General features: G+C 56.6%; 1 protein-coding gene across 1 annotated transcript; it reads left to right on the top strand.

Moving 5' to 3' along the window:
* Nucleotides 1-1294: 1294 nt before the first annotated feature.
* On the top strand, nt 1295-15680 carry LOC309838440 (uncharacterized protein; the record flags this gene model as incomplete). Its single annotated transcript, XM_082679506.1, is given in 11 exon segments — nt 1295-1321; nt 1323-1385; nt 1387-1983; nt 3151-3943; nt 6288-6436; nt 8228-8338; nt 9658-9823; nt 13376-13669; nt 14196-14392; nt 14693-14803; nt 15320-15680. Coding segments are annotated over 11 exon segments (2745 nt in total). The 3' UTR covers nt 15557-15680.
* Between the last annotated feature and the right edge of the window lie 481 nt (nt 15681-16161).

Below are 16161 nucleotides of genomic sequence, written 5' to 3' on the forward strand. Positions count from 1 at the left end.
GGGAGTTCCAGGCACAGGGGATGGAGGCAGGAGCAGAAAATAACAGTAACGTGTGTGGGACGTGGGAAGCCTTTGGAGCTGGCTGAGCAGACAGGAGTGGGAAGGCTCTGGAGGTGTCCAGAGGCTGGGGGGGGGTCTCGCTGGCTCACGGTGAGGTATGTAGACTTAGGCAATGGACACCACCAGAGAGGCGGAAGCAGGGCAGTGACACAGTGGGATCTGTGTGTGGCCTTGCTCTCTGGCCGTTACGTGAGGTATGAATGTGGTGGAACAAAGGCAGAGGCGGAAGCCGCTGCGTAATCCAGGTGAGACGGTGCAGGCCAGGGTCTCAGCATGGCCTGTGGAGTCAGGGGGACTTGGGTTCTAATTCCACCTCAGCCACTTACTGCTTGGCGAACCTCGGGCAAGTCACTTAAAGCTCCCGAGCTTCAGTTTCCTCCTGTCCAAAGTGAGGATGATAGCATCCTCAGGGAGTACTTGCAAGAGTAATCTTGGTCTCCTGATGGGGTCACCCCAGTCCTTAGCACAGGGCCTGAGTCAGTTCGCACTCGGTAAATGGTAGTTCAGTAACCGTGGAGGGGAGGGGCAGGTGTGAGAGATAATGAGGAAGCAGAGGTGGCAGGTCTTGGCCATCAGCTGGACTCCTCATCCTCGCCTCGCGCCTGGCGTGGTGGTAGAGGGAGGGAGGTAGAGGCAACCAGCTGGCTGCCTTTAGTCTGGAACCCAGCCCCCGCTTCTGGGCTACCCTTCCCAGAACCACACAGCTGGTGTGTGTGTGAGCGTGCCCACGCGTGTGTTTAGGGAAGGGAGCTCCAGAGGAAACAAATCCCATTCCTCAGTCCTGTGGCTCTGGGAGCTCAGCTTCGTGCTAACTTCCTTCTGTTGACACAAATGACTGTGGCCTGATGGTACCAGTTATCCTTCGGGCGAGGAGCCAGGATTCAGCCCCGAGTTATTCGTGAGCCCTGAGAACCAGCGCTGTCTCGAGATTATACAGTGTGTTTGCATTGATGGTGCTGGTCTTTCCAGCTCTGAGTTCTGACATGCCTTGTCCTGGATACACGGAGACCCTTAGAGGGGGCTGCAGACCCCGTACCTCTACCCACTTTGGATAACGCTTTATGGCCCACTCCCAGTAGCCCTTCCCCATTGGGTCCAGTCCACCCCTCGCCCGGGGAGTCCTCTGTGGGCAGTGTGAACCCCCAGTGGACGCCTAACACCTCTCCCTTGTCTCTTTCACCTCCAGTCTCCCATCAGCGGAGTGGAAATAAACTTTCCGGGCTAAGTTAGATGGATGGTCCCCATTAGCCTGGCGGGCTGCCCCCCTCCTGCCTCCCCACCGACTCCCCTTGTCAAAGGAGGTGCTTCGGTGTGCGGGGCAGGCTGGGGGGACAAGAGCATCTGGGTGGGGGTTGGAGGCGCCCTGCCCCTCGAGCAGGAATGGTGCCCCCGGGGAAGAAACCAGCCGGAGAGGCTTCCAACTCCAATAAGAAGTGCAAGCGTTACTTCAACGAGCACTGGAAAGAGGAGTTCACCTGGCTGGACTTCGACTACGAGCGGAAGTTGATGTTTTGCCTAGAGTGCCGCCAGGCCCTGGTGCGGAACAAGCACGGCAAAGCGGAGAACGCCTTCACTGTGGGCACCGACAACTTCCAGCGCCATGCCCTGCTGCGCCACGTGACCTCGGGGGCCCACCGCCAGGCTCTGGCCGTCAACCGGGGCCGGCCCACTTTTGAGGGCCAGGCTGAGGGTGGAGGGACCTGTCCGGGCCTGGCGACCACCCCCAGCTTCAGGAGTGTCAAGGTGGAAGCGAACCCGGCCAAGGTGGCCGTGCTGACCACAGTGTACTGCATGGCCAAGGAGGATGTGCCTGACGACCGCTGCTCTGCCCTGCTCGAGCTACAGAGGTTCAACCTGTGCCAGGCGCTGCTGGGCATGGAGCACGGCGATTACTACAGTCCTAGGAGGGTGAGGGACATGCAGGTGGGTGGCAGCCAGGGCTGTGGGGGAGGGACTGAGGAGGGAGAACATCGAGCCATCTGGGCATGGTACCAGCACGCCAGGCCCCCGGGCAGCAGCCAAAGCACTTCATTCACACCTTCGCCCATCAGAGCCTTCACTGAGGGCGTACCAGGTGCCAGCTCCTGGGTGCCCAACAGTGAAGAGGCCGGACCAGGCCCTGTCCTCAAGGGCTCAGGTCCGCTCCCCTCACTACCTAGGTCAGAGGTTGCAAACTGGTGGCCTGGGAGCTCGATTGGCCCACAGATGTGTTTTGGTGGTTTTCACAGTTTTTAAGAAAACTTAAATTAGTCTCCAAGATAAACAAAAAACAACAACAAAAAAACCCCAAGAGATTACATATAAAAATGTGGATTTGTGACTTCTACTAAAAAGCTAGGTCCTGTGCAGTCAGGGCATGAAGTTCTGGAGTTGGAGAGCAGGGCATGGGCTTCCCCATTCCCTTTGGTTTATCCCTGGCCCACTTCAAGGTCAGTATCACCCATGTGGCCCCTGGGGGCATGCATGTTGCAGCTCTGTCCTAGGCACTGGCTGTATGAGTCCTGGGGGCTGGTAAGGGGGTGGGGGAGTTGGATCTCATCGCCCAGAGAGACGACAAACAGCACACAGTTAGGGCCCTTTGTAACTGGTAGGGAGTCAACGTGTCTAGCAGTTAATCCCTGAGCAGCAGAGCAGAGGGAGACCCCAGGAATAAGGCTGACAGGGGCAATGCTGTAGAAAAACACACACGCACAAAACGCTGTAGAATCTTTATGGTTCCTAAAGCATTTTTACACGTATAAGTACAACACAAAATTACATTGATGGGAATTCCCTGGCGGTCCAGTGGTTAGGACTCCACACTTTCACTGATGAGGGCCCGGGTTCAGTCCCTGGTCAGGGCACTAAGATATGAGTCACAACAACCTTTTGAGGAGCTTGGGGGCAGGTATCAGCCTGGCTTTAGAGCTGAGGAAACAGAGATGAACAGCGAGGTGAAATGATTTGCCCAAGGTCACACAGTAAGTGGCAAAGCTAGGGTTAGTCTGACCCCAGGCCTGTGCTCTTTCTATCACCCCACCCTGCCTGCCTCCCCTTCCCCGGACAAGCCTAACTCTGTCCTCCCTCCCTTTCTTTCCCTGGCTGTCCCAGGTGGCCATTGCCAGTGTCTTGCACACAGAGGCCTGCCAACGCCTGAAGGCATCCCCGTATGTGGGCCTGGTGTTGGACGAGACCAGGGACTGGCCTGAGTCCCACAATCTGGCCTTGTTTGCCACTTCGGTGTCCCCCTGCGATGGCCAGCCTGCCACCACCTTCCTGGGCAGTGTGGAGCTACAGGAAGGCGAGGCCACTGCTGGCCAACTCCTGGACATTCTGCAGGCTTTCGGCGTGTCTGCATCCAAGCTGGCCTGGCTCAGCTCAAGCCTCCCCAGTGACCGCCTGGGGAGCGTGGGCCCGCAGCTCCAGGCTGCCTGCCCACTGCTCATGGAGCTGCACTGCCTCCCCGGCCGGACAGATCCCAAGCCCCCTGCCTACCTAGGTGAATATGAAAGTGTGCTGGATGCCCTATTCCGCCTCCATGGTGGCCCCAGTTCCCACGTGGTCCCTGAGCTCCGGGCGGCACTGGACCTTGCAGCTATTGACTTGGCAGGACCACGGCCAGTGCCCTGGGCCTCCCTGCTGCCTGTGGTGGAAGCAGTGGCTGAGGCTTGGCCTTGCCTGGTGCCCACGCTGGAGGCCTCTGCCCCAGCCTCACCTACAACCAGGGCACTGGCCCTCGCCCTGCGCCAGTTCACCTTTGTGGCCTTCACCCACCTCCTGCTGGATGCTCTGCCGTCCGTGCAGAAGCTCGCCCTTGTCCTGCAGCCAGAAGAGCCGGACTTGGCCTTGCTGCAACCGCTGGTGACGGCAGCTGCAGCCTCCCTCCAAGCGCAGCGCAGCTCAGGTGGGGCGCGTCTCCAGGGCTTCCTGCAGGAACTGGCAACCTCCAGCCCTGACTTGGGCCGCGGCCGCTGCACCTACCGCGGTGTGGAGCTGGTGGGCTACTCCGAGGCTGCGGTCCAGGGCTTGGAGCGGCTGCGGGGGGCTTTCCTGGACTCCATGCGGCGGGGGCTGCGGGACTCCTACCCCGGGCCCTCGCTGGACGCCGTGGCCGCCTTGGCGGCGATCTTCGACCCCCGCCGCTACCCGCAGGCACCCGAGGAGCTGGGCGCGCACGGCGAGGGGGCGCTGCGCGTCCTGTTGCGCGCCTTCGCCCCCGCCGTGGTGTGCCAGCGGGCGCTGGGCGACTTCGCGCTCTTCAAGCGCGTGGTGTGCAGCCTGGGGCGGCTGGGCCCGCGGGCCCTGTGCGCCAAGCTGGCGTGCGCGCGCTCTGAACTGCACGAGCTCTTCCCTGACTTCGCCGCCCTCGCCTCCCTGGCCTTGGCGCTGCCCGCGGGCGCCGGCCTCCTGGACAAGGTCGGCCGCAGCCGGGAGCTGCGGTGGTGGGGGCCGGGCGGGGCGGGGGAAGGCCGGGGCGGCCCCGCGGTGAAGATCGCGGTGGATGGGCCGCCGCTGCACGAGTTTGACTTTGCGCTGGCGGTGGAGTTCCTAGAGAGTGGGTGGGGCGAGGGGCTCCTGGGCTCGCAGCTCACGTGAGGGCGGCCTCCTCTCCTCTGTCCAGCTAACCCGGGGCCCTAGGCTCTCTAAGGGCCAAGCCGGACTTGACTGTGCTGCACCCAAGCTGACCTCCTAGCTGTGGCCTCCCATCCAACTTCCCCGTGCTTGCTCTGCTCCACGCTGAGTACTAACCCAGCCCCGTGGGCTGTGGAGGAGGGGCTGGATCGGGGGCGGGGCTCGGGCCAGTGGGCAGAGGTGCTGGGGTCTGGGGCACCCTAAATATCACTCCTGACCTTTCCAGAGTTTGGTGAGAGTAGCTCACCCCTTTCCCTCTGAACTCAGCCCAAGTTTTGGTCCTAGAAAAGTTGAGGGGCTATTGGTTGGAGGGAGGAAGACAGGGTCTGCGCAATTCAGGGGTTGAAGGAGAGGAGACTGGGTCCTTGACTGTTGGCCCCCACTTCTAGCAACATCTCTTCAGATGTGACTGGAGAGCAGATGACCACCCTTGTTTTTGACACACAGCACAGCACCCTCTCTGTGCACAAGCTAACAGTTCAAGGGAAGTGGTGGTGCCCTCCTCACCAGTAGGCTGCCTGAGGCTTTTCTCTATATGGCTGTGTATATCGACATACACATCTATAAATGTAAAATAAATCTATCCTATCTTTCACAGTGTTAATACACGAAATCTAAAAGGACTTACTTTGGTTTTGCAATGACAGGGTCCAAAAAAGTCCCAGGTGGACTCAATTTATTTCTAATTTTTTTCCTCCTCAAAATCTGGTTGCTCTCTAAGTTCCTAGCCTTCCCCTGCCCTTGCCTCAGACTTTTTTTTTTTTTTTTTTTTTTTGCCACGCCAGGATTTTAGATTTTAGTTCCTCGACCAAAGATTGAACCTGGGCCCTCGGCGCAGAGTCCTAACCACCGGGCTGCCAGGGAATTCCCAGCAGATTTTTTTTTTCTCGCCCACTGCTTGGCTTGTGGGATCTCAGTTGCCCGACCAGGGATCGAACCTGGGCCCCTGCCTCAGACCTTTAAGACCAAAGACTGTAAAGCCACAGTGCTGGACTGGCTGACTCCGAGATGCAGCCTCAGGCCCAGCACAGGGATGTCGGAGGGCTTTTTGCCTCCTGAAGGAAGCAGCTGGGGCCCCACCAGAGCTGGGGAACAGATCCTTTCAGATTCCAGTGGGTTTCCCATCCCCTCTGTCAGCCCTTGCTGTGAACCATGTGGGGATCTGGACAGGGTAGGTAGTGAGAGGGGAGGGGGCTGGCCTCTCCCCAGGCCTCCTGGGTTTGGGTTTAATTTGCAATAAAGTGGAAACCCAGTGCATCGTGCAGTCTCCGTGGTGGTGTGTGTGTCAGGGGCCTGACTCCCTTGGCCTGACTCCCCTCTGGGCTTCATTTAGGTCGTTACGCTGCCCCTGTGGGTGGGGTGGTGGTCATCCTTCTGGGCTGGCAGCCTGGAACTGTGGACTCCCTGCTTCTGCTTCCCCAGTGGTGGAGAGGAGAGGCACAGAAACGCGCTGTCCTCGCCCTGGACTCGGCCAGTGCTACTCTGTGAACAGGGAGACAGGGGCTTCTGCTCTCTCTCTACACCCAAGAAGCCCATCAGCCTCGTGTTCTGGCTGCGGAGGGAGGAGTGAGCCCCGTGGCTCCCCGTTTCAGACCCTGCCCTTCTTCCTCCTGCAGCAGGCCCGGCCTCCAGCACCCCCAGCCCCCTGCTGGCCTCCCTGCCCCTGCCCGCCAGGCCTCTGCAGCCCCCGCTGGACTTCAAGCACTTGCTCGCCTTCCACTTCAATGGTGCCACCCCGCTCAGTCTCTTCCCCAACTTCAGCACGGTACGGGCTGGGCTGGCGGGTGGGGGGCATGCAGCCGAGTGTGGGGGTGGAGGGGAAGGGGGGCTGCAAGGGCCCAGCTCTCAGAAGCTGGTCACCAGAGTGACCAAGTGCTCCAGAAATGGGGCCCAGCTCCCACTTAGGCCAGGGATCCAGGATGGTATCACCCCCTCCCCCCAGCAACTACTGCTGGGCCCTGGGGGGGGCCTGTGAACTGCAGGTTTCACTTGAGTTTCTCTATGGGGATGCCTGTGTGCACTTGGGGTGTGCCTTTCTGTTTTAGTTTGTCTCTCTAGGACTTCGTCGTTCGTGGGTGTGAGCTTGTGCAGTGTGTTTATAAACTCTGTGCCTGGGTAGTTGTCTGTAATTAGTGTATGTGCCTGTGTATCTGAGAGTTTTTTTGTGTCTTGGTGTCGACTGTGTATGTGTTTGGTGTGTGTCTGGCCTCTGAGTGTGTGTTTTTGGTGGTTTGGGTGACCGTAAGTGTGTGGATGTTGGTGTGTATGCCAGTGTGTATTTTTCTACTTGTCTCTGTAATTTGTAACTGCCTGTAAGCTTATGTGCTGTGTGTCTGTCTACTAGTCTGTATACACGGAAACATGTATTTCCATGTGTGTATGTGTGTAAACATGAAATTTACTTCACTACATGACCTATAAGGTACGTCCCCTTTTTTAAAAAATTTGGAAAATCAAATATAATCATTGATGAGCCCCACCCCATCCTGACAAGATGGTAGGAAATTCCGTCTCAGTCACCCTTGGGAGCTCCTTCCTTCCCACCCTCCGGGGTTGTGCAAACGTCCTATGGAGCCTGAGACATTTGGGGAGGGTCCTCTGGTCTTCGGTCCCCACTGTCACTTGCTGACATGCTCACTGTTCAGGCACATAATCCCTAAGAGGGGGTCAACCCGCCGTCGTCCTCTTACTGGGGGCCCTGCAGGCCACTCTCCTCTGAAGTTCTGTCCTCTGCACGCCCCCGCCCTGGGTGCTGTGGGAGTTAGAGCCTCTTTCTCTTGTCAGGGAAGTTTCTCTCAAAGTTTCTGTTCTCCTCTCTCAGGAAGGTTTGGAAAGTTCTTCTTCCAGACAGCTTCTGCTTTGGGCCCAACAACCTAGCCCCTGAGAAAAGGGAACATAAAAGCTTGGTTTGATAGAAGAAAAAAAATTTATTTAAAATAAGGAAAAGAAAAAAACACGCAAATTAATATGCCAGAGAAACGACCCTACTACTCGGGGAACCCCCCTCTGGCTTCCACTTGCTGCCCCTGCTGCACCCGCCCAGCCCCCCACCGCCCCTGGGCCGTGGCTGTCCCTCTCCCTCTCAGACCCGGTGACAATGGCAGAGCTGATAAGATAAGCCTTATGTCCCCCAGCCCGCAGGTCCAGCGCAAGTCTGGGTTATGGGAGAGGAAATTCCAAATTCCTTTCTCTGCTTCTGCCTGCCCCCAACTCTCTGTCCCGATAGTTGTGACTCTTGCGAATGAGAAAAAAAAGAGACCAGAGGGGCGGCAAGAGATGCCAGTGTGATCGCCAGCGCATGGTTCTGTTCCGCAAGGTCGTGGAGGTCATCCTGGCCATCCCCCTGCCTCTAAGCAGAAGCGTAGGCCTACAGAGAAGGTCAGCCAGGGAAGAGGCTGTTTCTTTTTCTCTAATATCCACAGACATGGGAAATTTCTTCCTCTGGGCTGGTCACTGCCCTCCTCCGTAGTCTTAGTTTTTGGCATTTTGCAGTGCCCGCCCCCCGCCCTTACTGAGCTGACCCCAAAGTTACTGTGCACTCCCACCCCCTTCACAGATGGACCCGGTCCAGAAGGCCGTCATCAGTCACACATTTGGGGTTCCCTCCCCTCTGAAGAAGAAGCTCTTCATTTCCTGTAACATCTGTCACCTGAGGTTCAACTCAGCGGTGAGAAGGAGTAGTGGAAACAGGCTGGGGAGGGGGCTGGAGACTGGGCTTCTGGGGTCTTTCCTGGAGGAATAGGGGTGGCAAAGGGACTGGGCTCCGTATTTTCTGTCCTTCGTTGCAGAAGAGCCCCTCCTGGTTCTGTATCCATCCCATCCTCTCCTCTCTCCAGATTCCTCTGCCCCGTCCCATCCCATCCCCCTGGGATTTCATTTCCCTCCCCTGTGCCTCTCTCCTGTGTCCTGGACCCTTCTGCCAGAGAGAAGGCTGCCCTTCCCTACTTCGGGTCCCAGGGGTCACCATCGGCTCTCGGTCCAGAGCTGAGTTCTTAATGCACCTGAGAGTTTCCAGAATGTGTTCATGCCTATCCTCTTAATGAGTTCTCTTGATACATCTGTGAGATGGATAGAGGTGCTATCATCAGCCCCACTTTTCAGATGAGGAAACTCAGCCTCAGAGAGGTTAAGTGACTTGCATGAGGCCACACAGCTGGTAAGTAGAGCTGGGATTTGAACCCAGGCCTGGCTGACCCCATAGTCCGCATGCTTTCTACCATGGCCCGCCCCTAGAGAGCGGACCTTCCCTGCTCTGGTGAGAGTGCCCAGGGAGGGGCCACGGGGGCCTGTCTTTCCTACTTTCGGGAGCAACAAGAAGGGACCTCTAGTGGACAGGCCAGATCTGGAGGGTCCCTCCGGGCCTTCAGGTTATGTAAGTCATGCAAGTGATGGACAGAGAGACTTCACTCTGAGGGAGGAACCGTTATCTTCTTCATACCAGGCCCAGCACAGTGCCTGGCACATAGCAAATGTTCAATAACTATTTGTTGGGAAAATGTACAAAGGGTTGAATGATCTGAGGTGCACATTCCCGAAAGTGTGGGGACTGTTCTGTTTTTCCACTTGTGCATTTATAAACCTGTTGGGAACTAACATTCACTGAGCACCTACTGTTTGTACTAGGCCCTTATCATTCATGTTCTCATTTTAATTCTCACAACTCTGTGAAATCAGTATTATCATCACAGAGCTCACGAGCGAGGAAACTGAGGCTCAGAGAGGTGACGGGACCTGCCCAAAGATGCACAGTTAATAAGCTGCTGAGGCAGAATTTGAAGCCAGGGGCTGCTTGCCTGGGAGCTCGTGTATGAGAATGCATTCTGTAAACCTCAGGGCCACACACATGCTGTGATGATGACAAGGATGCGCCCCCTGCGTGGCCGGAGCCGTACCTCCCTCTGACCTGCCCCCTGCCCAGCGCCAGCTCATGGATGGGGCAGGTGGATTCAGCCAATGAATGGTGACCCCATGCCCTCCCCTCCCCAGAACCAGGCCGAAGCACACTACAAAGGCCACAAACACGCCAGAAAACTCAAGGCTGTCGAGGCCACCAAGAGCAAGCAGAGGCCGCAAACCCTGGCCCAGGATGGGACGCTGGTGTCCCCATCCCCGACTCCAGCCAGTGGAGCCCCTGAAGAGCCACAGAGCAAAGGTCAGTCCTGAACTTTTCTCCCCCCATCCCACTCCAAATCTGGCTCTGACAAGGGGTTGAGCGATTTCTGCCTACTATTATTCCTGCTCGTGTGGGAGTATTCCATACATACAGGGAAAGGCACACATCACATGTGTAGAGCGCCACGGATTTTCCAGTCTGGATCTGCTGAGATGAAGAAATGTGTCACAAGCACCCCAGAAGCCCCTCCTTGGGTCCCCTCCCGGTCACTACCTTGTTGTTAGCTTCCTAGGGCTGTGATAACAAATGACCACAAACTGGGTGGCTGAAAATAACAGAGATGTGTTTTCTCACAGTTCTGGAGGTCAGCAGTTTGAAGCAAGGTGTCAGCAGGGTTGGTTCCTTCTGGGGGCACGGTTGGGTGGGGGGAATCTGTTTCCTTCCGCTCTTCTAGCTTCTGGTCGTTGCCGGCAATCCTTGGCTTGTGGATGCCTCATTCCGGTCTCTGCCTCCGACTTCACATCACATTTTCCCCAGTGTCTCTGTGCTTTCACATGGTCTTCTTATAAGGACACCAGTCATTGGATTAGGGCCCACCCTAGTCCAGTATGATCTCGTCTTAACTAATTACATCAGCAAAGACCCTATTTCCAAATAAGATCACATTCTGAGGTTCCAGATGGACATGAGTTTGGAGGTGATGCTATCCAACCACCTACACCCCTCCCCCAGAGTAACTGTGAGCCTGACCTTTCTCACCAGAGATCAGTTTCACCTGGTTTTGGTTAATGATATACAGATGGTCCCCGACTTCATGGTGGTTTGGATTATGATTTTTTTTTTTTTTTTTTTTTGCGGTACATGGGCCTCTCACAGCTGTGGCCTCCCCTGCCGTGGAGCACAGGCCCCGGACGCGCAGGCTCAGCGGCCATGGCCCACGGCCCAGCCACTCCGTGGCATGTGGGATCCTCCTGGACCGGGGCACAAATCCGCGTCCCCTGCATCGGCAGGCGGACTCCCAACCACTGCGCCACCAGGGAAGCCCTGGATTATGATTTTTTGACTTCACAACGGTGTGAAAGCCATATGCATTCGGTAGACACTGGACTTCCAATTTCGAATTTTGATCTTTTCTGGGCTAGCAACATACGGCAGTGGTCCCCAACCTTTTTGGCACCAGGGACCAGTTTCACGGAAGACAATTTTCCCACGGACCGGGGAGGGAGGGTTGGTTTCAGGATGATTCAAGCGCATTACATTTATTGTGCACTTTATTTCCATTATTATTACATTGTAATATATAATTAAATAATTATACAGCTCACCATAATGCAGAATCAGTGAGAGCCCTGAGCTTGTTTTCCTGCAACTAGTTGGTCCCATCTGGGGATGATGGGAGACAGTGACACCCGAAGTGTGTTGCTTATGTCCAGTCTACTCCATAAGATGCAGCTTAATTGTCACTTGCCACTCACTGATAGGACTTTTTTTTTTAAAAGAAATTTATTTATTTATTTATTTTTGGCTGCATTGGATCTTCGTTGCTACGCATGGGCTTTCTCTAGTTGCGGCTAGTGGGGGCTACTCTTTGTTGTGGTGCACAGGCTTCTCATTGCGGTGGCTTCTCTTGTTGCAGAGCATGGGCTCTAGGGCACTTGGGCTTCAGTAGTTGTGGCGCATGGGCTTAGTTGCTCCACGGCATGTGGGATTTTCCTGGACCAGGGCTTGAACCCGTGTCTCCTGCATTGGCAGGTGGATTCTCAACCACTGCGCCACCAGGGAAGCCCACTGATAGGTTTTTTCTTTTAATTAATTAATTAATTTGTTTTTATTTTTGGCTGTGTTGGGTCTTCGTTGCTGTGCATGGGCTTTCTCTAGGTGCGGCGAGCAGGGGCTACTCTTCGTTATGGTGCGCTGGCTTCTCATCGCAGTGGCTTCTCTTGTTGCAGAGTATGGGTTCTAGGGCACTTGGGCTTCAGTAGTTGTGGCGCATGGGCTTAGTTGCTCTGTGGCATGTGGGATCTTGCTGGGCCAGGGATCGAACCTGTGTCCGCTGCATTGGCAGGCAGATTCTTAACTGCTGCGCCACCAGGGAAGCCCACGGATAGGGTTTTGATATGAGTCTGCAGGCAGTTGATTTATTGTGGTCTCTGTGCAGTCAGACCTCTCTGCTAATGATGATCTGTATTTGCAGCCGCTCCCCAGCGCTAGCATCACCGCCTCAGCTCCCCCCCCCAGATCATCAGGCATTAGATTCTCATAAGGAGCCCACAGCCTAGATCCCTCGCGCGTGCACTTCACAGTAGGCTTCGTGCTCCTATGAGAATCTAATGCGCTGCCGCTGATCTGACAGGAGGCGGAGCTCAGGTGGTAATGCGAGCGATGGGGAGTGGCTGTAAATACAGATGAAACGTCACTCGCTCACCCGCCGTTCACCTCCTGCTGTGCAGCCCGGTTCCTAACAGGCCACAGACTGGTACCGATCCGATCCGTGGCCTGGGGGGTGGGGACCCCGATATACGGTAGGTGCATACTCTTTTGTGATGCTGGTCAGCAACAGCCGCGTGCCCAGGAGGGTAAACAACTGACACACAACCCATTCTGTGCCCATGCAAGCAATCTGTTTTTCACTTTCAGCACAGTATTCAATAAATGACATGAGATATTGAACACTTTATTATAAAACAGGCTTTGTGTTAGATGACATTGCTCAACTGTAGGCTAATGTAGGTGTTCTGAGCACATTTAAGGTAGGCTGGGTCAAGCTATGATGTTCGGTAGGTTAGGTGTATTAAATGCATTTTTTAAAAAAACTTTCCTTCCTTTTTATTGATTGATTGATTTTGGCTGTGTTGTGTCTTAGTTGCGGCACACGGGATCTTTCGTTGCGGTGGGAGGGCTCTTTGTTGCAAGGCGCAGGCTTCTCTCTAGTTGTGGCATGTGGGCTCAGTTGCCCTGCAGCATGTGGGATCTTAGTTTACTGACCAGGGATCAAACCCATGTCCCCTGCATTGGAAGGCAGATTCTTAACCACTGGACCACCAGGGAAGTACCTGCATTTTCAACTTATGACATTTTCAACTTACAGTATTTTCAACTTACGATGGGTTTATCAGGATATAACCCCATCAGAAGTTGCTGCGTGTAGCTGTATTTTGTCCTTTTTCATTGCCATGTAATATTCCATTGCGTGCCCCATCAACTCTTTTCACTATTCTCCTGCTGACAAATATTTGGATAGTTTCCAGTTTTCTCTGCTATGAATAGAGCTCCGTGAATATTCTAGCACATCTTTTGGGTGACTTCCACATATTTAACAGCTCCCTAATGACTGCAGATCATCAGGGCTGGGTGGGCTCTCTGAGACCACTGGATCCAACTTTATCATATCAGGTGGGAAAGCTGAGGCCCAAGGAGGCCCAAGTCTGCCCAGTGCTTTGGTGGGGAGTCTGGAATTCAGTGCTGGTCATATCTACACCAGGGACCCTTTCAATCTGCCATGCCACCCCCAGAATATCTGTGCTTAAAATCGTGGTCTCGAGAAATCATCTTGGGCCTCACACTCTTACCCCACGCCTTCCATCTCCCCAGCAGTTCCTGCAGCCCCTCCTCCTGGTCCCAAAGTCCAGCCACCCCTGAGTCCGGAACCCACGCCCAGGGAGCCGGCCCACTCAGACGTCTTGGATGCTGCCTCCTCTTCCTCCTCTTCCTCTTGCCCACCCTGCTCCCCAGAGCCTGGGAGAGAGGCGCCAGGGCCTGAACCGGCGGCGGCTGCTGTGGAAAGTGGTGTGAGTGGGGAAGGCAGGAGCGAGAAGGGGCGCCTCTACTGCCCCACGTGTAAGGTGACCGTGAACTCCGCCTCCCAGCTTCAGTCTCACAACACAGGTCAGTGCGCCCCTCACCAGCTCGAGTCCCGGGGAGGAGATGGCCCTCAGCAGGCGTGGGCAGGCGAGAGCTTCCGGGCACTTTGCTCCAGGGCTAGGCGACAGAGGCGCTGTGCTCAGCTATGGCTGGGCGGGCATTTCAGGTCCTCCCGGTAGTGCCTGAGGAGGGAGAGTCGGGGAGAGAAGTCAGGCAGCAACAACTGGAGGGTCATCACTGAAGACAGGAGACACCCCCCCATCTCTCCTTGCATCAGACCCGAGGGAATTGGGTTGGAATGACAGCCAAAGGGAAGCCGACCTGTTACTCAGCAACGAGGCCTTCCTTGGGGGATGCTGGCATGAAATGAGAACAGCCGGGAGGACCTTTGGGAGGGAAAGAGAAATCTCACATGGCTGGAGGGGCTGGCGGTGGCTGAGCAGCCTGGAGGCTTCAGGGGGCAGCCAAACTGACCTGGTTTGGAGGGGGTCTCCGTGGCCCCTGAAGCCCCTCTTTGGTGCTAGCAAACTGTCTTCTCTCCTCCCTCCAGGAGCCAAGCACCGGTGGATGGTGGAAGGTCAGCGGGGCGCTCCCCGCAGGGGCAGGGGCCACGCAGTGCCCCGGGGAGGAGCTGGACACAAGGCCAAGAGAGTGACGGGGGTCCGCGGGGGCCGGCAGGGGCCCAGGCCCCCTTTCCACTGTGCTCTCTGTCAGCTCCAGGTCAATTCAGAGACCCAACTCAAGCAGGTGGGGCAAGTGCGGCTGGGATTGGGGGTGGAGCAGGGGTGAGGGGGGTGGGCCCAGTGCCAGGCCAGGAGGAGGGAGCCTGCGGGGAGGAGGTGGGTAGAGCAGAGCAGGGAGCAGTGGAGGAAGAGGTGCGAGGCTCCTGGAAGGCGAAGGCCAATTCTTAACCTCCCCTTCCCAGGGCCGCTCCAGGGCCATGTGCATTAGGTGTGTGAATTGTGGGTAGAGGAAGGGTGAGCTAGCCGTAGTTTGGGGGTCCTTGGGTTCCTCATCTTGTTCCCAGTCTGTCTGTCTGTCCATTAGCACCTGAGCAGCAGGAGGCACAAAGACCGCCTGGCCGGGAAGCCCCCCAAGCCCTCCAGCCAGCACAGCAGGCTGCAGAAGCACGCAGCGCTGGCTGTGAGTATCCTCAAGGTATCTGTCTCCGGGCGACAGAGCTGGGACCCGGGTCCAGAGGGGAGAGGGTAGGCCGGAAGGGAGGGCCAGCTGGGGGGCTGGGAGGAGGGGCAGGAAGGAAGCCACCCCGTAGGAGGCTGCCTGGGCAGGGAAAGAGCTGGGGTTGGGTTTTTGGCTGTCTGGGGATCTGCTCAGAAACATTTCCGGGGGGAAGGTGGGCCCAGGTAGTAACCTCAGGGGCAACAGCGAGGCGTGGGCGTGCATCTCCCGGAGACCATCTCCACCCCCGCTCCCCATAGCCTCCTCCCTCGGCCCATCCTAAGATTCTCCTCCCTCCAGGCAGGAAGGCAGGTGGTGGAGAAAGCCCTTTGGAATGAATGTTTGGGGGTGGGAAGGGAGGAGGATTTAGGTTTGGAATCCTGACAGTCACGTTTCCCCCCCACTCCGCAGCAAAAAGCCCAAGGAGGGGGCCCAGGGAGGGGACGGGATTTTCCTGGGGTCAGAGACTTGAGTCCTTTCCTCTCTTCTCTGCAGTCTAAACTGGCCTTGCAGAAGCAACTCACCAAGACGCTGGCAGCCCGCTTCCTGCCCAGCCCGATCCCCACCGCGGCGGCAACCATCTGTGCCCTCCCAGGGCCCCTGGCCCTCCGGCCTGCGCCTACGGCAGCCACCACCCTCTTCCCGCCTCCGATCCTGGGCCCAGCTCTGTTTCGCACCCCAGCAGGAGCCGTTCGCCCTGCCACGGGACCCATCGTCTTTGCCCCCTATTAGCCCTCCTGGGGAGCCCGGGGCTGATTTCCCAGCAGTTGCCCTCCCCCTCCTCCTCTCCCCAAGATGCCTCGGTTCCCTGCGTCCCACAGGAGACTGCCTTTTACAGCCTAGGGGTTCCTGCCCAATCTAGGAAGAGCTGGGCTAATGCTAAGAGCCCTTCATTCAATCTGCACTGGGGATTCAACTAATGCCCCCACCCCCCCGGCCCGAGGACCATCCCTCTGCACCCTCCCCTCCCCAGGCCTCTAGGGCTAGCCCTGGGCTCCCCTCCATTTCCCATCCTGATTTATGGGGAACAAACTGGAAAATCCAAAGATCTATGCAAAATCCTAGCCCCAGCCCTGTGGTGCTCATTCTCCCACTCAAGACCTATATATACCCATGTGGCCGAGGTCCGAGGAATCTTACCTTTTCCTAGCCCGACCTCTATACCCATGCCCTGGGGGCAGGGAGGGGAGGCCCTCCCCATTCACTGGATTCTCTAGAGAATCACTGGTGTTGAGGGGGCCGTCTCAAGGGAGAAGCTAAGGGGACAGTCACAGCCATCCCAACCACAGGGTCTCAAGATGGAGTGGGTTCAAGGTTACCTGGACGAGCTGACCATT

Source organism: Grampus griseus, assembly GCF_964374135.1.
Source record: "Grampus griseus genome assembly, chromosome: 20".
Lineage (NCBI taxonomy): Eukaryota > Metazoa > Chordata > Mammalia > Artiodactyla > Delphinidae > Grampus > Grampus griseus.